This window comes from Grosmannia clavigera, assembly GCF_000143105.1.
Source record: "Grosmannia clavigera kw1407 unplaced genomic scaffold GCSC_173, whole genome shotgun sequence".
NCBI lineage: Eukaryota > Fungi > Ascomycota > Sordariomycetes > Ophiostomatales > Ophiostomataceae > Leptographium > Leptographium clavigerum.
The window spans coordinates 331,598-353,006 of record NW_014040765.1 but is presented as its reverse complement, the minus strand read 5'-3'; the positions used below and the strand labels follow the sequence as shown (position 1 = coordinate 353,006).

At 50.9% G+C, this 21,409-nt stretch overlaps 7 protein-coding genes across 7 annotated transcripts; 2 read left to right on the top strand and 5 right to left on the bottom strand.

The window, feature by feature from the left end:
- Nucleotides 1–241: 241 nt before the first annotated feature.
- On the bottom strand, nt 242–1,850 carry CMQ_7432 (annexin; the record flags this gene model as incomplete). The annotated part of the gene is made up of 3 exons (XM_014314437.1): nt 242–529; nt 589–1,685; nt 1,826–1,850. The coding sequence occupies 3 exons, from the start codon at nt 1,848–1,850 to the stop codon at nt 242–244; spliced, it is 1,410 nt and encodes a 469-aa protein (XP_014169912.1).
- Nucleotides 1,851–4,995: 3,145 nt separating this feature from the next.
- On the bottom strand, nt 4,996–5,262 carry CMQ_7560 (uncharacterized protein; the record flags this gene model as incomplete). Its single annotated transcript, XM_014314565.1, has 1 exon — nt 4,996–5,262. The coding sequence occupies one exon, from the start codon at nt 5,260–5,262 to the stop codon at nt 4,996–4,998; it is 267 nt and encodes an 88-aa protein (XP_014170040.1).
- A 1,389-nt stretch (nt 5,263–6,651) lies between these two features.
- CMQ_7644 (uncharacterized protein) lies at nt 6,652–6,960 on the bottom strand (the record flags this gene model as incomplete). Its single annotated transcript, XM_014314649.1, has 1 exon — nt 6,652–6,960. One exon carries the CDS (start codon nt 6,958–6,960, stop codon nt 6,652–6,654), a length of 309 nt encoding a protein of 102 aa, XP_014170124.1.
- A 2,792-nt stretch (nt 6,961–9,752) lies between these two features.
- Nucleotides 9,753–10,895, top strand: CMQ_7337 (uncharacterized protein; the record flags this gene model as incomplete). The annotated part of the gene is made up of 1 exon (XM_014314342.1): nt 9,753–10,895. The coding sequence occupies one exon, from the start codon at nt 9,753–9,755 to the stop codon at nt 10,893–10,895; it is 1,143 nt and encodes a 380-aa protein (XP_014169817.1).
- A 3,638-nt stretch (nt 10,896–14,533) lies between these two features.
- On the top strand, nt 14,534–14,749 carry CMQ_7279 (uncharacterized protein; the record flags this gene model as incomplete). Its single annotated transcript, XM_014314284.1, has 1 exon — nt 14,534–14,749. The coding sequence occupies one exon, from the start codon at nt 14,534–14,536 to the stop codon at nt 14,747–14,749; it is 216 nt and encodes a 71-aa protein (XP_014169759.1).
- Nucleotides 14,750–15,114: 365 nt separating this feature from the next.
- CMQ_7750 (uncharacterized protein) lies at nt 15,115–16,230 on the bottom strand (the record flags this gene model as incomplete). The annotated part of the gene is made up of 1 exon (XM_014314755.1): nt 15,115–16,230. The coding sequence occupies one exon, from the start codon at nt 16,228–16,230 to the stop codon at nt 15,115–15,117; it is 1,116 nt and encodes a 371-aa protein (XP_014170230.1).
- Nucleotides 16,231–17,592: 1,362 nt separating this feature from the next.
- CMQ_7280 (aaa family ATPase) lies at nt 17,593–20,812 on the bottom strand (the record flags this gene model as incomplete). The annotated part of the gene is made up of 2 exons (XM_014314285.1): nt 17,593–18,596; nt 18,646–20,812. The coding sequence occupies 2 exons, from the start codon at nt 20,810–20,812 to the stop codon at nt 17,593–17,595; spliced, it is 3,171 nt and encodes a 1,056-aa protein (XP_014169760.1).
- Between the last annotated feature and the right edge of the window lie 597 nt (nt 20,813–21,409).

The window sequence follows — 21,409 nt, the reverse complement described above, 5'->3', positions numbered from 1 at the left end:
TCATATATGGATAAATAGGGGGCCCTACTCCGTATGTAAGACTAATAAGCCGAGGACGCGAAAATTGACTACGACGTACGTGGCGTGGCGGCATGCCCTAAAAGCTTTTTTTGTAACACGGGATTATTCGAATTAGTAAGTACAAGATATTTAAATGATCCGAAATGAACAGAAAGTACCACCAAACCCAGGCTAGCGGTTCATTTTCTTTGCGAGGCCGCCCTGTATATTGTCTCGCCCGTCATACCCGGTCGCCAATGCAGGCCAGCATCAGCCTCTCGTAGTCCCCGCTCGTCTCACCCTTGATCCGCGACGCCAGGTTGTGGCGGTAGCGCTTCTCGTACGCCGCCCGCACGTTGGCCAAATTGGCGCGGTCCCAGTGAAAGCGCACAACGCGCGAGACAAGCAGCAGGTCGTGCGTGCCCATGCCGGCCATGGCGTCTTCGAGCAGCGATGCCTGGTGCATGTACTTGTCGGTGGCGTGGCGCAGCTGGAAGAGCAAGGCACTCTCCATGTGGCCGGAGAATTCCTGAAGAAAAGGGTTAGTAAGCGAGACAGGCAGAAGCCCAGAACAAAGCAGAAACTTACCCGTCGGATGACGTCCTCCAGCGAGCGAGCATACCGCTGCTGGTACGCGTAGGCCACGGCGCGGAGGTGATCGTCGTTGCGCGTGCTCAGGATGCTGCAGACACGGATCTCGTCGGTGCCGATCTTGCCCTCGGTGGCGTTGTAGAGCTCCTGCACGTCGCGGTCAACGTCGGGCCGGCTGACCGGCACCGCATCCTCCTGCCGCGTCGCCTGTAGCACGATCATAAAGTGCCGCTCCGTCTTCATGCTGAGGTCGCCCCGGAGCATGTCCTCGAGCGAGTGCCGGAAGGTGTGTCGGTACGCCGCCTTGATCGCCTGCATGTCCGCGTTAGACCGGCCCAGCAGCACGTCGTTGAGCACCGACTCCTTCGTGCCCGGGCCCGACATGGCCTCGTGCAGCATGTGCACGTCGTGCAGCAGCGGTCCGCGTGCCAGTGCCACCAGCCCGGCCTCGAACCAGCTGCTCGTCTCCGACTTGATGTCCGCCACCAGATCGCGCCGGTGCAGCCGCTGGTACGACGCCCGGATCGCCTCGATCTGCAGCGGATCCTTGGTCGCCAGCACCCGGGTCAGCGCCTTCTCGTCCGTCCCGAAGCCCTTCATCGCCTGCCGCAGCGCTTGCGCGTCCGGATCTGCGTTCCACGCGATCATCTGCGGCGCCCCGTACCCCATCGACGGCGGCGTCGGCGGCACATTCATCCCGTATCCGCCCCCACCACCTCCGTATGGTGCCCCGTAGCCGGGCCCGCCGAAGCCCTGTTGTGGCGGCGCTGGCGGCTGGCCGTATCCCGGCGCCGGCTGCCCATAGCCTGGAGCTGGCTGTCCGTAGCCCTGTGCCGGCGGCTGGTTATACTGGTATTGGCCCGGAGGAGGGGTGCCGTACGGGGGCTGCTGCGGAGAACCTCCGCCGTACTGCTGAGGATATCCGCCCTGTTGCGGTGGGTACTGGCCTTGTTGCGGAGGATACTGCTGGCCTTGCGGGGGATACTGCTGGCCCGGTGGGGGATACTGCTGTCCCTGTGGGAGATAGTGCTGGCCTTGCGGAGGCGGTTGCTGGTATCCTTGCTGGTATCCACCGCCTTGGGGTGGAGGCGCTTCTGCAGGTCGCGAATGAGAGTCAGTATTGCACGAATCAGGTCGCAATGGCTTGCTTCCTGTTGCTGGCAGGAGGGGAATGAGAGGCAGCGGGAACCGGCTGAGCGATGAACCGTAACAGGGTTTGCAGGGACAGACGCACGGCCATAGGATTGATAATAGGACATTGCGGGAAATGGCGCTGTTCGATGCAGGCGAGTCTTGACAATGTCGATGATGCAGGAGAGCACTCGTTCCTGCACCTGGCAGCGCGTTTGGTACTGGAAAAACAGCGAGTGGCAAATGGGACGCAATAAAATGCGGGGTAAAAACGGAATAACGGCCTAGCTAATAACTGAAAGCCGCCCTCTCTTAGCGCAAGTCAACAAGGCTGTCAGGAAATGGTCGTCGGCGCGAAAAATGAAAGCGATCGACAGATGGAATCGGGAAGAGTTTACAGAGGAAAATGTACTGCCATCCTGCAAGGATAGAGTTCCTCATATACTACGCGGTTCCTGTGGCCGCCAAGCCAAGGCCTCATTAGGTGAGCTGACCACTAGCGGGCTGTAGCGGACTTGGCAAGGCGTCATGGCGAACAAGGCGCACTGCCTTGTGGCTGTGCTAAAACCTCCATACGTCATTGCGATTAGGTTGAGCTTGCTAGGATGCGCTCGATTAAAACCACAATAGTCACGAGCTTATTAGCATCTTTCAACCGAATCTTCTGGCCAGTGTTTGGTTTTCATAATCCGCTGCCAATGTGATCAATCTGCCGAGGCAGTCGAAGCTTAATTTGACATAAACGTGGTACACAAAAATAACAGTTACTTTTTCCTTAAGAGAGTGAAACGGTTCTTCTAGGGTGGCTTGAACATTACTTGAGCCAGGGCCTTGTCCGTCTTGAAGCCGCCCCTTGCTTAGTGCTAATGCAGCTCTACTTCGTACGTTCTAGCTAATAATGAAGGTCGGTGGTCTTCGCGTGCAGCGTATGCTGAAATAGTATATGCTAAGCATGCGTATACCGCAAACTGCAGGACTGTTACTCTTCTTTTAACTGCCAGAATGTTTCAAGAAAACTCAATAATAGTATTACTTCGTGCGGGGCAATGCTTTACGAGTAGCACTATTATGCGCACACACTAAACTGCTAAACCCCGAACTCATATTTTCCGTTTATTTTTAATACAATTAAAGAAATTTATAAAGTTGGCCCTGACTGAAGCAACCTAAAGTGAGTACCTATATAATCCTCTGACGGAAGGATTTTTCAGTCGCAGCGGGGTATGTCTTATTAAAAAAAAAAAAAAAAAAAGTAAATTGAGAGACGGGGAGAGAGGAAACAGATGGGCGCCATTGCCAAAAACCATTTAAGAAAAATGCAAGGGGAAAGATTTACATAGTAGACACAGAGTACGCTCGGTTTTTACGCAACCATACCCCTCCTCCGACCGCCCCGCTCTCCTCTTAAGTCACACCATCTACGACTATTTTTACAGGGGTGTTAGGTGTAGGAAAGCGGATGGCCGGCGCCCAGAGGAGATATGAAAAGTCCACGGAGTAAGCCGTAGACCGAGCGATTTGACTCCGATTGGATGAGTCTACTGGCCTTTTAAGAAGTACATCTAGACCTACGACACACGCCCTCCCACCTTTCAGCCTTTCAGCCTTTATATGTGGGCGTATGTACACCCCTCTCTTTAGACTAGCCACAATCTGTCAATAAGAAGGCATATGCAGGGAATTGTAGAAACAAATGCAGCAAAGATCAATCTTTGCCTTCTTCAATCATTGGTGGTGAATACCAATACTTTTGTATTTGCTTTATATTGCTGAACTCATCCCAGACACAGGCGATGCCTCCCTCTACTGAATATTATATTGCTATTGTTGGAATTCTCATAGCCATTCCACCAACCTTCCTGGCTATCTGGACCTGCCTCGAACAGCGATCTATGCGGCGTGGGTCCAGACCAGACCTTGAGGCAAGCGGTAATATATATATTCCAAGTGTTCATTATTCTTGTTTACCTCTCATCGCGCTCAAACGAGCTCGCCGCATAACATTAGCTAATCACCCCGTATCTCCCTTATATACAGTGAACGAACCCGTTGATATGCGCCTTGTCCGACGCCGTCCGGTCTGTACTCTGACTGCGCCGACCACCTTCGTCGATATTCCCTTGGATTTTGCTCCTGTACACTCTAGACTCGCACTGTATGGGGGAACTTTGGTACCCATGCGATTACAGACAAGCTCGATTGTTATTTTGCAAGACTACGTATAAAATGGGTTTGTGAGCGTAAGGGAGAAAGGCGTCCAGTCCCAGTGTTTCCCTATTCTTGCACATCAGTCGTGTGTTGGCTGTGAGCAAGCGACTTTGGCATACGGCTAAGCCCGGATGAAATTATGATTGCAAGATGGAAAGTCAAGATGCGGAAGAGTAAGGCGATAATACGGAGTAGAGATAGAAATATATACGGAGTACTCCGTACGCCTCGTACATTTTCCTCAAATGTTTCTGGTCCCATACGACGTAGCTGGCTGTGAGTGGCTGAGAACAGACCCACAATTGAGCTATAGATCGTTGGTATCAGCCAATAATATCTTACCAACTCGCCCTAACTAGAACCCAGCCACTTGGTTTATCCGTTTTCAGCTACAAGTGCGCGCCGCGTCCCAGCATGTCTTAGCTTTTACTGACCGTCCAGCCTTCTGAATTTTGGCGTCTCGAACCAACATGGAATAAAAGGTAGCCGCCGATCACACTTCTCAGGCTGCTTCCATTTAGTGTTTGTTTCCTCTCGCCTCGCTTTGACCATCGTTTTTTCTCCATATTCTCTTTTTACGGAGTACACAAGGGTTAATACGGAAGATTGCATCACAAACATATCTTATCATCCGTTCGTTCACATACATACCCATCTATCTCCACACTCTTTCTTCCGTGCTCTCTATCCTGCCCTCTACCCTGCACACAAGATGCAACTGCATCGCCTATCATCGTCGCTAGCTGTAGTCGCAGCCTTCTGCACACTTGTCTCCTCTCTTCCCTTTGAACAGCATGCTCCCCGGGACGCGGTCGTTGCCCTTGCCCCAAGAGCAACATACTCAGTCGTGAATGTGGACGGCAGCAGCAGCGGTAGCGGCAGTGGTGGCGCCGGTGGCAACAACTATGGCAGCGGTGGCAGCGCCTCCACAACGACAATCGAAACCACAATCACATCAACCGCAGCAGCCTTGCCAATAACACATACCATCGTCGACTCGTCCATCATCACAGAGCAGCACACGGACACCATAGTCGTCACGGCGACACCAGCGCCCTCATCTGTCTACGTGACCGAGGTGTCGGTAGTCAACATCGACAGCGCCACAGCGACGACCACAGCAACTGTCGCCACCCAGCCTGTGACAATCGTCGAGACAGTCATACCGACTCCGGCCGCCTCCGCTTCGAACTCCACAAACACGACCATCCCAACGTCCACTTCTACCTTTTCCACATCTACATATACATCTACATCTGCATCAGCGCCGTCATCTTCAGTTACGTCAGTAGTGACGTCTGAATCTTCTTCCACTCCCTTTGCCACGTCCATGATACTCCAGACTACTGCACTGGTATCTTCAACAGCATTACCATTCCCCACACCCACTGATTTTACCTCAACAACAGCACTTTCCTCCTCCAGGCAACAGTCCTCTGCTCCCTCCTCATTTTCCACACTCTACAATAGCATAGACACCACCACCTCCCCCTATACCCCTTCAGAAACTGCCAGCATTGCCAGCACAAGTACGAATGATTACGATAGCGGCATGTGGCACACGACATACCCAGCGTGGAATGGCACTCATACAGGCCGCTTCCGGGGCAAACAATAGTTGCTGGGTGCCCCTCCCCTACTTTCTTTCACCACATTTTCATCACGTGTCTTCGGAATAACAATGCACCAGTGTGCAATAATGATTAATATGTACAACACGACCATACGACTAGAAGGGCTGCAGCTCTTTGTAAACTAAAACCCGGACCAGGAAAATTTTGAAAGTCATCTTCTACAGAGGACAGTAATTTCGGGTCCGTGTTATGCTATAGAGTTCAGGCGCTACCTAAGCATCAAAACGGATGCGAATTATTTAGGAAAATAATTAAGATGCGAGAAACGATATTTATAACAGATAGAAGAACAATTGATTTAAGTGGTAAAAACAGTTGGGTGCTAAATAATTTTGTTAGGGCCGTTGGGTCGGGGCTTATCTAAAAACCGGGTGGAATTTGTTTGGGAAACTGACTCTTGCTACTTTGTTGTCCGCCGTGAATGCGTCCATACTCAGAACGGTTCGTATTCGGCTAGTGTAGCTCGGCATACCTCATCTTCAAGTATGGATGTCGCTGGAAAGTACAAGAATAATAAAAGACAAAGGATTGAGTGACAGGTACTCTTAGAGCCTCACAACTGCCTTTGCCATGTTACCCTAGACGGACAGGATTTGCTGTATCTTCTCTCTCTAGGTCGGCTCCCGGGTTGCTACCAATGCGGCCTGGCTCCATCAACATGTCATAACCCTTTTGCTAACGTTCATCACGTTCGTTGTCATCTTTGAGCTTGGGAGCCTTGCCGCAGCTTGTCGCCGATGGTGATCGTTGAGCGTGCCATCTGCGGTGTAGGAGGCTCCGGCATCTTGACGGGAGCTACCACTACCGTCGCCATCATTGGTCCCCCGAAAAAGCGCCCAGTGCTGATCAGCATTGCTATGGACATAGTGGCCCTCATCCAGGTGGTCGGTCCTCTGCTCGGCAGCGTCCGTGGAGGTAACATGACATTAAATATTTACGTGTGAGCCACGGTCTCTGCTCCTTTCGACCAGCCAGTCTGAACTCTTCCAGTAGGCGGCATCGTCGTCCTGCTCTTCGCCTTTCTCGCTCGCCTACCCAAGCCCCCCAAATGCAACTCAGCCACCAACACAGCCACAGCCACGACAGCCTAGACGACCACGACGGCTAGGCACCCCAGACGTACCACGAACGCCTGTAGATCCTCCGCGGTCGGATGGCTACCATTGACTTTGTCGATTTCGTCTGCTTCGCGGCCGCCTGCACGCTGTTGCTGGGCATCAAATGGGGTGGCGCCCCGTACGCGTGAAATCGTCGTCTTCGGTCCTGTTTTCGGGGGCGTGGCGCTCTTTGTCGGGTCGGCAAGCTGAGGCGACCGTGCTCTGTTGCCGTATCGCCTGCTGCGACACAGTCGCCTAAAGGTCTTCTGTGGCATCACGGCGCTGACGCAGTCGGCCATAGTCGTCCTTCCCAGTATGAGCTCTTTGCCGCCCTCAAGACTGTCTTCAGCACGGTTGTCGCAGATCTCCGTACTGTCATATCTGCGAATGACACTTCTGGAGGTATTCTTGCTAATAATGTGTCACTGGTCTTCGTACATTTTAGTTTCTCTTCATTATTATCGGCGGCCGTCATGATGCTATGCTGCCTGATCAGTATTTGCAGCTTGCTTTATCAAGGTGCTTCTGTATATCTTGATTGTTTTGCAGGTGGCAGGATATTTGCAAGAAGCAGCTTTCACCAACTAAAGACGTCAAAAAAGGCCATGCCGGCCGGAGAAAAAAAAATGGCGTGGAAGTGTGACCATCCATTGAATAGCAACCGTTCATATATAATTTGGCAGTCTGTCGGCTCTCTCTTCTTACCGCGCTATTGGCAACCTGGGAGGATGTCATCGCCATCATATCCTTACAGCTTTTTTTTGTCTTCCACTTCTCGAATGTAAGATATGCACTGCGAGGCTGATTAAGACTATCCGATATCCAACCATAATACGCCATTTTCTTCCCAGCCGCAATCGGCGCTTGTTCCAGAAGCAGCATCGTCTAGTTTGGCCTGATAATAAGAAGCCCCGACTACAGCAGTCCTAACTTGACTCCTACACATCCTTTGATTCCTCCGTATCACTGAATGAGGACTCTGTTTATCAAGAAGTAGGCACGTCCTGAGGCCAGCTGTTGCTGCAATCCATGTGAGACAATCTTAAGAAAGCTCTTAAAAGTGTCGACATCTGCACCGCTTTGGAGTGAGGCGATATTCCGGTCCCGGATCTTTACGACCTGGTCGTTTGACGGACGAAAGGTAAGACCTAATTGTACTTGAGAGAATTCACCGGCTCGAGATGATGAAGCGGGTCGAAGCTTCGATGAAGGTAACAGAAGGACCACGATCCTGGGTATATATTGGGACCATCAGACTGCTAAGCTTACACGTGGTGGGACATCGGGACTACTCCAACAAGGACTACAGGGAAGCATCTGGCAGCTCCGTTTCGAATTGTATGCCATACGGTAACTTAACCACGCGAATTTAAAAGATTGGTGTGGAGGATATAACTCTTGCTTCCCGAGCAGTTTTTCGGCCTGAAGGCAATTTATCGTTTGTGTAATCGCTCTGTTAGGAGAATAACTAGTAAAATTAGCAACTTTCCGCATTGTTGAAGCACCGCAAACACCGAGATGTGGTCCTAGCTTTAGGATTCAAAGCCCTAGCGGAGGGATGACGTATCAGATTGCGAAACTCCTGAAGGCAGAAGGCAACCCGGATGACTTGGCAAAGGACGGAAAAGTACGAAACAGTGCGGTGCCCCGTGATGTAATAGAAGTATAGCAGATCATCCCAAATATGGGCAGTCTTGCCCCAGATATCGTAGTTGAAAAACAAAGCCGTCTTATATCCATAGTTCCACGACAGTCGTTTTCATCGAGATTGCACAAGAAACGGTCATTGCCACTCAAATCGTGGACGGCGTAAAATAATGCTCATTCGTGAGAGTATGCTGACGAGCCCCAATTTTCTGCTGCTACGTTTCCCCCCTCGCACAACGGGGCATGTTGAGCAAACCATTACCGAGCCTCTTGTTGCACGGCAGCGCATCTTCTGTACCGGCGCTAGTCCAATGTCGCCGTGCACGTAGCCGCAATTAGCGGGCCCCCCGTCATCAACTGACAACTCTTCGAGAAACGGGGCCATAGTTTAGTGGCTAGAATACCTCGTTGTGGCCGAGGAGACCCGTGTTCGATTCACGGTGGTCCCAAGACAAGTCAAAAACAAGCCACGTTTTTTTTTCTTTTTTCTTGCTTGGGCTCTCGCTTGTTGATCCACCTGAGAGGCTAGCTTGTTGTCGGTATCAAATGCGGGTTTGGGTTTTCTTTGGTTCTGAACAAAAAAAAAAGGATTACGACGTACGGAGTACTCCGTAGTGAGTGGAACAGTTGTCTCAAGATACATCATGACCGCTAAAAGATACGTGCTGGTGGGTTTTTTTTTTTTTCACAACTTCATCTGATAAGGTGCTAGGAAGAATATTTTACAAATAACAAAGACGTATCCAAAGCTGATTACGACTACTCTTGAAAGATTTTACAGCAGTATTCACAAGCTTCTGTACATATGCCGGCCGATTTGTTCCCCATATGCTCGGTTTGTCAAACGATTCAGGCCACTCAAGCTCGGCCGAACCCTGACATGTCCGTTTTAGCGATACCCCGCTGAAATTTATGTCGTAAGTCATCAACCGGATAACGGTGTGAAACGCTGGGCCAGAACCTCCATTCGACAAATTTAGGACCTAGTCGACTTCCTGGTGCTAGCCAACTAATGAAGCATAGACACCGCTAGAGACTTCTCCTTACCGCTACTGTTCACCTGTTTCTTCGTGCAACTAGGGCTTTTTTAGGAAATGATGGCCTAAACCGGTGCAATTTGGAGGCGCTTTGTTCGCGTAAGTGCAGGGAACTCGAAAACTTGCAAAACGGGCACTCCGTACTCCGTACAGACTTAATACATATAGTAAGACAGATAAGCGCCTTTTAATGGCAGGTCCCATCACAAGGCAGAATTCTTTTTTCCTCTTTTCCTCACCCGTTTCCCAAAAGTCCTGCGCGCGTTCCATTGCGACAAGGGAAACGGCGCGATTTGAATAAAAAGGACCGCAGAAGATGAGAGGGCCAAAGAGCAGCTTGCATCCTTCTCACCTGACAAGACACAGAGCTGCGAGCGTGCCTGTGAGAAGCTGCGGGTGCGACACCTATGGAGGCCAACATGCCATCAGTCATTCATTACAGCAGGCTGCCTTCGGCCGATCACGTCCGCTTCGTGGACATTGAGGGAGCCCGGAACGTCGACGACCCGGTGGTCTGCCGCCTGGTGACGCTGCCGCTGCGCGACAGCGGCGACTTTGTCGTCGTGACGGGGCTGCTGGGCGACGCAAGCAAGCTCGAGACGATCATCCTGGACCGATCGCATTTGACGATACCGGCAAACGTCGCTCACGCCCTGAAGCATACCCGCAACGTCTTCCACCCGATCATTCAGCAGAAAAGGGCCCACGACAGCGCATCCGAGAGCGGCAGCTTTAACAAGAAGAAAGAGGCCGGCAGCAGCAGTATGGGCAGCGGCGCCAGCACCAGCACCGGCAGCGGCAGTGTGGGCAGCGGCGGCCTGGCGCCCGGCTGGCTGAAGAGCCTCTTTCGGCACGTCGCCGACCGGGACCGCGACAACGGACGGCGGCGGCTACGGGTATGGATTGACTGCATCAGTCTCAACCGCACCGACGCGGCCGAGCACGCACGAGTCCGGACTACCATGTACCAGGTCTACCAGCAGGCCCAGATGGTCATCGGCTGGCTCGGGCTCAAAAGGCCGCAGACAGACCTGGGCATCCAGCTGATACAGGACTTTGACGCGGCCATGCCCAAGACCTGGCAGGAGCCCGGCGACCGTGAGGCACACCCCGAGAACTACGCACCGCAGCATCAGTGGGCCGTGCCCCTGCTCCCCCTCGGCTACTTCAACCACAAGCACGACTCTGTCATCGGCTGCATCGACCTGCTCAACCGCGACTTCTTCCACCGTCGCTGGATCCTCGAGGAAATGGCCATGGCCCGCGTGCCCGCCTTTCTCATTAGCAACCGCATCGTGTCATGGAAGCAGATCGTGCGGCTCAACCTGTCGATGGAGGAGTTTAAGGACTACGATTCCGACGTTTGCCCGATCGAGATGCGGCCACGCATCCACGAATTTCCCCTGGGCACCATCCATCAGCTGCTGGACGAGTTTGAGAAGACCAAGGCCATGTCCAAAACCACGAGCAACCCGCAGCCCATCGTCTCGCCACTGCTGGATAGCAGTCGGAGCGAAGAAATGAGGAAACGCCAAGAACCTTGGCGGTGATGGCGAGCGTTGGGGGCAGGCCGGGGGGGGGAGGGGGACAAACAAGGTGGGAGGTGGAGGAAAGTGGAAGAGGGGCCTTGGCCTCGTATCTTATTAACCTTGTCAGTTCTATCAGCATGGCATTTTATCCATTTTTTATTTCGACTTTTTTTTTTTTTTGTCGTTTCCTTAGCCTGCAGCGTTTTATTCTACTTAGAGTCAGGCAGCGGTTCCTTTTTCTACATCGTTATGATGGCTAACGACCTACGGAGTAAAAAGCGTGGCAATCGCACTGCGTTCATTGATAAGACTGAGGTAGCTTACGTACCCATCTTCCTGGTCGCCTTAGCTCCCGGATATGGCCAATGAAATTACGACAATCTCTACTAATTAGTACCGCTGTTTCCACCCCTTTTGCGTGCCCTCTTACACATCTTCCGCCATTGCGCTGAAGCCTCTGCTTGCGTTGACTCTGTAGACGCCCCCGCGTTATGCGTATACTCTCTTCGGTAGTTAGTACAGAGTGCCGCTTTTATTTCCGCCGAGAGGCTGCGCTACTAGTACCAATATGTCATTCCGACTAAAATGATCGTTAGATTCTTGACTTGAAAGTTGGCTGTGGTTGAATGACAACGCTAGCTTGTTACGGCCTCGCTTCACTATACGGCCCATTGTAATAGACTTTGCGGACCCACTCGGTGTCTTCTCTCTCCCTACACCCAGAGCATCATTTTCCCAGAAAGCGACCACCTGCCATACTCCGTTTTCAGGTGGTGCCACCAGCCAAATAGTCAGCCCAGCCAAACATGCAGTGCCCAAAGTATGAGTACGGAGTAACTTACATCCTTATTTGCAAATTCGGTGTAAAAGCATTTAGCTACATTTCATACGTCAGTAACTCTACTAAGAAGAATGGGTAAATCGTAAGGTAGGTTAGGAAATTGGATAAAAATAGAAGCTACCATAGTTCTTATATAACAGTGAGTGAATGCTTATGAAAAAAAATACAAGATTTGTTTTTCAGAACAGGTTGTCATGTATCCGCACCTTAACAGAAGCGCTTATCATAGGGTTGGACTTAACATTTGGCTAGTAGCAGTATCGCCGATACGCACTGCAAATACGGTAGCAGCTCTCAATTCAAGACGTAAGATCTCCCTTAAAATGGTGTTCCAAGATTGAAAACAAAAGAACCTCGCACTCGGAACGGATTTGACATATACATCCGTGGTCATGCCATAATGCCCAAGCACAAGCTTGCATCGTCCCATGGCTAATCGCCACCACATATATGGCCTTGCAAGATATATCCAACCTCGTTACTAACATCGTGTCGAACCTTGTAATTCCCTCCTCCCTTATCTTTGTTGAATTACCGGATTGAGCAGCCACGGCGTACTATATACTGGTTTAGGCGTCGAGAGCATCTGATGCAAGATACAAAAAGTCGGCTCAGAACAAGGACGCCGGCTTAATAGCCAGAGGCAAAAATTAATAGCAGACTGCGATGTTACGAGCATCTAGATATATAGTTTACAAATACGCCTATCCTCCAAATTAGCCCCCGTTACACTTTGTCCGCAACTCAGGACAGGCGTGATGCTTCGCTCCGCCGTCACTGCTCCCAACGATACCCCGCTCTCTTGGGTATTATCAGTCAAAATAAGCCTGTCTAGGAAGTTTCGGTCGACAAGACATACGAGGAGGCATTGAGTCCGAGGCGGTTTGAAGCCGTAATTTCTCGCGGAAAATCTAATACGTAAATTTGTTCTGCGAATAGACAGAGCTGGTCTTCCAAGCCGGATAGGTAACCGTGAAAGCGTCATGGGAGAAAGTGGTGCCTGACGTGCAACATATGGAATCACTAACTTGGAAAGTTGAGCACAATGACGAGCCATCGTTGCAACTGTACAGCTCAGCGGCTATGATATCGCATTTGGGCACAGGGCTGCTATAGGAATTTCCGGAGACAACTAAGACGTATGGAAATTTGCTGCGGCTGGAGCGCGGATGAGCATATTGATGACAATGGCGTCCATGAGATGATCATACATTCTGAGACAATCCGGAGGAGTGGTAGGGGCCTCTAAACAAAAAAAATACGAAAGGGAGCCGCAACTTATACGTTATGACCTTCAACCTAAGAGATCAGATATCTATATACTCTTCTAGATTAACTAGGGCATACTAGCGGACGCTAGATGGTCAACGACGCTCTGGCCGAGACAAAAAGTAACGATCGATGCAATTCTTGTAATGACATTGCTAGCTCGACCGTGTGGTATGGTTTGACGAGCTGATGGCGGAATTTGTACTGACTTCTTCTTCCTGAAGAGAGTATACAGTCGGTATATTTTGAGTTTCTACCGTCGAGTTTTATGGCTTGGAGCACTCTGAGCCGCCACTGGCCTCCAGAGATAAAAGCAGTGGCTCTGGAGAGTATGCACAATATCTGTGACAACTTCGTCAGGTGCGTTCAAACCGCGGCCACGGATTCCACAGCTACTGCGAATATGCCTGCCAATTATTGCTCGGCACTCAGAACGGAAGAAGTGTGAAAATTCCATAAAGGCGACTTACGCCGTGGGCTCGTGACTGAGCAGGGCATGGTGCCCTTTTCGCTGAACATCGCATCGATGGCCTTTACAACCGTCTTTTTCAACGGCCAGGCAGGCCAGGACAATCTCGTGCCAAATGACGCCGATCGGATTTGTGCAACGGAAACTTCAAGTAGAGACGGCACAGGATTATGCCGCCGCTACGTCCCATTGCGAGACTCTCCTTGCAGCAAATAAGATAAAAAAATTGCAAACTTCCCCATACTTTACATAATACACATCGGGTTAAATTCTGTCAAAAAAAAAAGGTTGTCGATGGCACTGTCAACTTGGCAAGAAGACTTCACAGTGCGTATGTAAGATACGACTAAACAAGGAGTGTGCACATTTTGGAGAAGTTTGGAGGACACGTGCTCCATAGGTTGGGAATAGACAGGATATTGTCGAAATGGCCACGGAGTACATGTGGAGGCCTCCAAATTGTGACGGAAGGCTGGGCTCCAACATAATTAGCTCCATCTATTTGCGGAGTCGTATTCAAACACGGAGTTCAAGGTATAGTATTTGTGCATGCCGACAACTTCCGGAGGTAGCCCATAACACAATTCAGTACACCGTACTCCGTACTCCGTATTTTACACGCGCATCCGGATCGGACAGCTTTTGCTCTTGTTAGGATCACGTGACTTTGTCGCATGTTACATAGATGTCAACGAAGAGACTAAGAACATCAAATATAACAGACGACAAGCTCGACTAGAGCTAATTACCAGCCACACAACGGGAGGCCCTTATTCGGTGGCTCTCAGATGCTGTGGCGATCTCCCGGAGCGATGCCGGCTCGCGTTTGGTCTGGGAGCCGCACGCGATGACGGTGTCGACGGTGAATACGAACGGCCTCCAGGATGCACGCGTGCTCATCTTTAGGAACGGCGTCAAGCGCGACCACCTCTAGCTTTCCACTGGGGGCCTCTGATTTGAAAGGTACGCATCTGGGGGCGCGCAACTTGACTGTCCCCTGCTGAATGTGCTGCTGACTTTCTGGCCCGGCCGTTGATGTCGCGTATCAGTGCGCTAGCCTCGCCTCAGAAGAGCTAGGTCATGGCCTACGAGGAGAGCGAGAGCCAGATGGAGGAGGCGACAGAGGCTCGCATCTGCATCGAAGCACAGCTAGACTATGCGCCAGAGGGCTGGCTGGTGTATGCCGTTGGCTGCGTGGAGGTCGAGTTTTGGCAGGGCGCAACGGACCGGCAACACCAGAGGCGGCGTTACGTTCGAGATGGGTTTACATGGAAGAATGAGCGTCTCTGGCCATAGGTTGTATGCCGACGCAATCCAAGCGTTCCTTGCCGCCCTAACAAAACCAACTGTAGGTACCGTTGGGGCAAAATGTTTCGTCTGCTGCTCTGTTTCTGCTCTGCTTTCAACCTCGAATTACCCTATACCCCGTACATCTCCTTCTGTCAACAATGATAGTACAAACAAACCAATGTTCTTGTGGAAAACTCGCCGTTTTGATTACATAAGCACATCATCAAACAGACAAGACAATGAGATCAAAACACCCACTTCAGCTCAAAATGCAAAGAAGTATACTGATCCACTCCTTGGTAAAGAGACAGCATGAAAAGCTGAGCCTAGACACTTGTTCTTGCAACGGGTTCCAGGATGTTTCAGTGTGCTCACTCAAACACGCATTGGCGGTCATTGGGTGGGGTCCATCGATTAGAGGGCCGCACGCCGGACGTCATTCTGGCAGTAGCCGCGGCAACGGCCTGCTGCTCGGCCATGTCCATCATGATAGCCCGTGTGGTAGTCTTGGTGCCCCAGAACATATCCCAGAGGAAGCGCTCGTTAGCGATCCGGGACGGCGGCAGGGCGCAGGGATCCTCGCCATAGAACACGTCGACGGAGCCCGGAAAGGATGAGCGGAGCCACTTCTTGGCCGACTGGGCCTGGCATCGGTAGCTGGCGAAGCGATATTCGACGAGGACGCAGTCGGGCGTGTGGCGACTGGCGCCGTGGCTGATGATGCAGTCGACTTCGTACTTGAAGAAGCGTGAGAAGAAGTCGTTGAGCGATTGCGGGTTGACAATCTCTACCGGCCCGTAGATGAGGAGCACGCGCGAGGCCATCCGGCTCTCCCGGGCCGCATAGCTCTTGACCCGGTTGTGAACTGCACGCACGACGTGGCCACGGATCTGCATGCCCTCCGTGCCGCAGTGGTGGATGAACTTTTGCGTCGAGAAGGCGTCGAAGAAGACGATCTTGGCCGCGCTGTGCAGGTGGCCGGTTGCTACATCCGGCGGGTTGATGTGCGTCGAATACACACGCCCAAAGTTGCAGATGTTCTCCAGCAGGCATCGGACGGTCGTGCCGATCGGCAGTCCCGTCAGAAACACTGAGCAGTTCTCGTGATCTGGCACGTTGGCGCTCTTATTGCGCTCTGCAAAAATATTGCCGTAATAGTTGGGGCTGAAGCCCTGCTGGAGGCGGTAAACCAACTGCTCGGGCGATTCCCCCCCATCATTCCAGCTATATGAACCTGTGAGGCCAAACGGCTGGATTCCTGGCCGGGTTGTCTCTGGGAAGAGGCTGGGACGCAGCGGCTGTCCAACGTGCATGTTTTCACTCGTCTTGATGTCCGCTGTCGTGGGTACTGCATTTCCAAACCGTCTAGGTAGCAGGGAACTGTGCTCGAGGCTGGAAGAAGGGTTTTCGAGTATACGGTCGAGGCCTGTCTGCTTTGGGGTGGTGGCAGTGCTGCTGGGCACTTGGAAGCCCTGGTCCATGTTCATGCTTGTGTTGCGTGTCACGGGGCCTTTCTGCGCACCCGCGAAAGTGTGGATTGAGCCATTATCGGCTTTGGTCTCGGAAACAAGAGTTTTTGTGTCATTTTGAGGAACTGCGACGGGATCTGAGGGAACTGTCAGAAGGAGTTGTTTCTTTTGACAGTGCAAATCGTGCGACAGAAAAAGCGGCAGCTTACCGGATGCGCTGCGAAAACCACATCCACTGGATGTAGAAGTATTCTGAGTACTACTAGGCGTTTCTCCAAAGCTGGGAACCCGCTGAGCCAAAGGAGCTGAGAGCGACCCGTTATAGCCCGCCAAGGCTCTATGACCGGCTGCAGAAGGGCCCATATCTTCCTTTCGGTCGAAAAATGTATGTGACATGGCGAATGGCACTTGGTGACGTGCAATACGCAATGTTGGATCCTGTACTTGATTTTGTCAATGAACTCGTGACACCCGCTGGTTCGCGTGAAAAGGCTTGAATATACTGCAGTGTGTGCTTCATGAGACGAGAACCCGAGCTTCGAAATAGAACAAATAAACTGCCAATTTCCACAGCACCTGCTGACAGAAATAAATCAATGGTGCTGTACTTTTTATCGTGATTAGAGGTAAAAGCACCGTGAAGCGCGTGTGAAATTTGTTTTCACTTGTGCTTTTCTCTGAAACACAACGGACACACTACTGAGAGCATTGTGTTGTTATTTTTTTATATAATTTGTTTGTGATATCAAAGTGAGGCGTGGGTGATTTCATCCGAAGTTTTAGCACTGGAGCGGATGAGGATGCCTTCATAATTCAGTGACTTTGGACCTGTCAACGTGTTTTGTGTTATCTCCGGCACCACGCAATCGCTTAGCCAGAGATATGTAGAACTATAACAGCTCTACTTGGACAGAAGCAACACAGAACCATGAGCTGATATACTACCAAAATGTCTTTATCCGTTATGTTTGAGAACCATAGCGACCACCTAAGTTTACCACTAAAGTCTCAAGAATTAGTCACAACTATGAACTAAAATTCCTATACATTTATACACGCGACAGTATCCCATAGTTTGAGAATATGAAAGACTGTTCTATGCAGGCCGGATTCTATATCGACTGTTGCCTCGTACGTCAAAAACGTAACAAACAAAATCGTACCAAAACAGCTTCACTAAACTCCATCATTTAGGTAGTTAATTAGAACACAGAGAAACAGAACCAACAAGAAACTTCTAGACGCCTGCAAATCTCAATATATTCAGGCTTGCCATGTGATACTAGTGCCTTGGATATAAGGCACATTTTGTACATCACATCGTAGGCCTAACAATGACAGATGAGCAAATGTGAGTGCTATTGGTCCGATTTCTCAATTTCATTCATAGTCATCTTCATGTGCAGCATCATGCCCATAACTATGTCCTTCGTAACGACTGTTTGTTCTCTCTTGGAAGTCGCCACCACTTCCGAAGTACTGGCCAGACTCTTCATAAGAATGGTTCTCAAATCCCCTTGTGCGCGAGTTTTCCGTGACCCCAGGACTTCCAGATGACCCTCTTGCATGATAGGTGTTTGGGTCTATCACCTGCTGGAACTGCTGGAACCCTCCCCTTCTCCCGCGTCCTAGGCCTCGCTGATCGAATGGCGTGTGGGGGATCAAATTTCCGTGGAAGGGAACATTGTTTCTAGCACCTGTGCCACCATGCAACATGCTTGATGGTGACTTGGACTGCTGACGAAACTCTGGCGGCACATATTTCGATGTTGGCGCCTTGAGGCTGTTTTTGTAGCTGGGATCGTCAGCTCGGATGCCATCAACTCTGGCGATATCCTCTGGAGTTCCGTTGGTTGTTTCATTCATGTAGGTGCTGAAACGACGGATCGTATCTGCGACCAGGTCGAATTGCTTCCAACTTAGCATTGATGGTGATGAATAGGGATCTAACGGATTATGTCCTCGGTAAACAGGGTTCTCGTCCTCATCGTCTTCATCATCGTCGTCTTCGATAGCGGCCTTGTGCATGTCATAAGATGCGAGCGACGAGGCCACTTGGAACGCATTTCGGATTTGGCGTCCATTCCAGCGATTACTTGGGTGGCTGTCATAGTACCAAGCCGCATAGTCGAGAATGCTCTCGCTGTGGATCGTCAGCGCTGGCTCGGACAGATCCATCTCCTGGAGTGTTCCACGCCTTTCGTTTTCAATTTCGATGAGCTTGGTGATGTTGACCTGGAAGATCGCCAGCGTCTGCTGTCGCTTGAGTGGCTCATAGTATAAGCTAACATGGATTCGAGATTTAAAGGCCTCGTCGAGCGTGCCAACCCTGTTTGTGGTGAGGAATAGTATGCCGCTGTAGTATTCGAGAACACGTAAAAAGACTAGTGCTTTGTCAGCAATGTTTCCGCCAAAGTCTTCCGGATTGCTCACCGGAAACGAGAGCGTTGCGTTGTAGATTCGACGTGTCTCTCTTGGAAAGGAAAATGTCAGCCTCGTCCAGAAGCAAGACGCAGTCCCATAGATGAGCCAGTCGGAAGATCCCGCTCAGTGATTCTTCAACCGCCGTAGGTGTAATTCCAAGATCGCCACATGTGATGACAAAAAGAGGTTTGCCGCTTGTCTGCGCGACCGCCTCAGCTGTGGCTGTCTTTCCCACACCGGGAACGCCGTGAAGAAGGATAGTTAAGCCAAGGCCCTTGCCCCTAACAATGTCCTGGTTCATGCTCAGATTGGCGCCCCTCTTGAGGGCCTCCTGCTTCATGAAATGGGCCCGAGTGAGCGACTTCACCAGCCGCTTGTGCTTGGGATTAATCTTCAGGCTGGAGAATATATTCTTCTGCTGCTTGATGGGGCTGAAAGAGTCAATATCCAACATAGCAAAGCGCCGCTCCCGCAGCACGTAGGCCACGAGACGTCGGGGCAGCAGAATGAGATCATCCTCGCCAATAGTGGCAATCTTGCTCTTCATCTTGAGCGGTCGTATTGTGTCCGCAATCCCCTCGGACAGCTGGATGTCTTCGACGACTTCAAGCACAGATTTTGTTCGGCTGGCGTCAGTCCAGTGACAAATTGGAAGCTCGTCATCTCCCCGCCGCCATCCACTTTCATCGTCTGATACCGCATTGAAGACAGGTTTGTGGGAGGAGAAATGCTGAAAGCCCTCCGCAAAGTCGACGATCACATTGCTGTCGATGTGCTCAAGATGGCTCTTGTCACCGATGGCCTCTCCCGTTGGTGTGCTGATCAGATTCCATCCCTGATAGGCGAGATGTCGTATCTTGATATAATTTTGAAACCTGCGTCCCTGTTCTCTGAGCCGGTCGATAAATGCATCTGCGCCCTCCATAAATCGGATTGGTATCATATTGAGCCGTGCGATATCCCTCTCCCCCTCGAAATACTTGATGTTGAGCGAGTGCTTCACAGCCCCATACGATTCACCATCAAAGTCAATATAGTAGCAGTTCACCACAAACACACGTTTGCTTTTTCCAATATCGTCTGGTTTGCCGTCCAAGACAGGATCCAGATATGTGGAATACACCCGCCAGATCGTTTGGTAAGTCGGCGAACGGGATGCTGATCGCTTTGACTTCACGACATCTGTATCTGCCGAGTAGACGGTCTCGCCGGCTCTGAACAGATACCATAGATCGTTGAAGCGGACTTTTATTTTTGATGGCGTTTCGAACGTGTGATACAGAGGAAGAATTTCCTTGTCGACGAAGTCGACATAGCTGCGCATGTGTCTCAATGCGTCAATACTGTCCATGCTGTCACCACTGAATTTGACCTCGTTATACTCTTCTTCATCCCCGTCGGCAAAGTTGTCGTCCTTGAGACTGTCTAGAATCGGCTTGCTTGCAGACGTCCCGGTCTCCATCTTTTCTTTTGCATATCCTTTCTCTTTTGGCGAGTCGTTCGTATAGTCCGATGCTAGGCCCTGAAACTCCAGACGTTCAGCTTCGCCCCATTTCTCTTCGAGGACCAGGAGGGCTTGCCTCATCCGTGGTTGGCTGCAAATAAAAGCTCGGAAAGGCCTGAAGAAAGTCCTCGGGAATGTCCTGTCCCAATCTTCACCAACACGTGCTGCATTCTCAAGGTGGAGAAGGACTGCCTTGGAATGAATGCGAACACGTTGAATCCACGCATCAGGAGACTCGATGGAAGCTTTTTCTCCCGTCCGAAACATTCCTCGACGCATAGTCTCCTCCCTAATCTCATGGCTCGTATTTGGCCCGACAACAAGGGCATCGATGGTATGTCTTGTAAAATCGCCGTAGTAGTTCTTGAACTTTTCAAAGTTCACCTTTCTATACCCATGAACCATCGGGATAGACTTGATATATTTATCCCAATCCTTCTCATCACCACCGCTTCCAAAGTCGTCGTTTCCATCACCTTGGCTGTTTTCGTCTCCGCCGTCTTCGTAACCTCTTTCGCTGCCATTGTCGAAGTCGATTTCAAAGTTTCGTTTGCCGCTTGTCTTTGTCGTATCTGCCTTGGGTTCTCCGTCATCTCTGATGGGTATTTTGGGTGAGACTGTCTCTGTCAAAGTCTGCTTATCATCCATGACTGCGACATTTGCATCGACCATTTTCTTGGAAGACTTTTAGGTCAAGTCAAAAATAGCTCGGGACTTTCAGACAAAGCCACAATAGCTTGTTCGCAGTGAGCTGGAGGGTAAGAAAAACAGCTGCGACCAAGTGTGCCCGCCTGGCGAAGGCGTGATTACACTTTACTTTATTGAACACTGCTTTTCGTGTAATTGCACTGCTCAGAAGGGCGATTTCTTGATTCCTAGATGCCATGCCCTCTTCTGAAAGAGAGGAGAGAAGAGCATGTTTCAAATACATGTGCTTGTGCAAGTGATGTTAGGAGGCAAGATATTTCCACTCTGATTGGTCAGAAACGTGGGGCATTAACATCCTGCCTGGACTTTATGCCTTGCCATCCTGAGCGAGAATTTGGGCGCTTCTTTGGAGTGCGCACCATTCATCGCCCACTACTCCGTATTAGCTCCATAGCTACCTTATCTTTCCGCTGTTAATGGGCAGGGTTGGAAAACCAATAGCCGAGAATCAGGCCACCTCGAGCGGTACTCTGCATGAAAGCAGCCAATGTGACATACCTCATGCAGCTAAAATCGGACTGCGGTAGCGAAGCGCCACTGTTCTTCAGCCTTGTCAGCGCT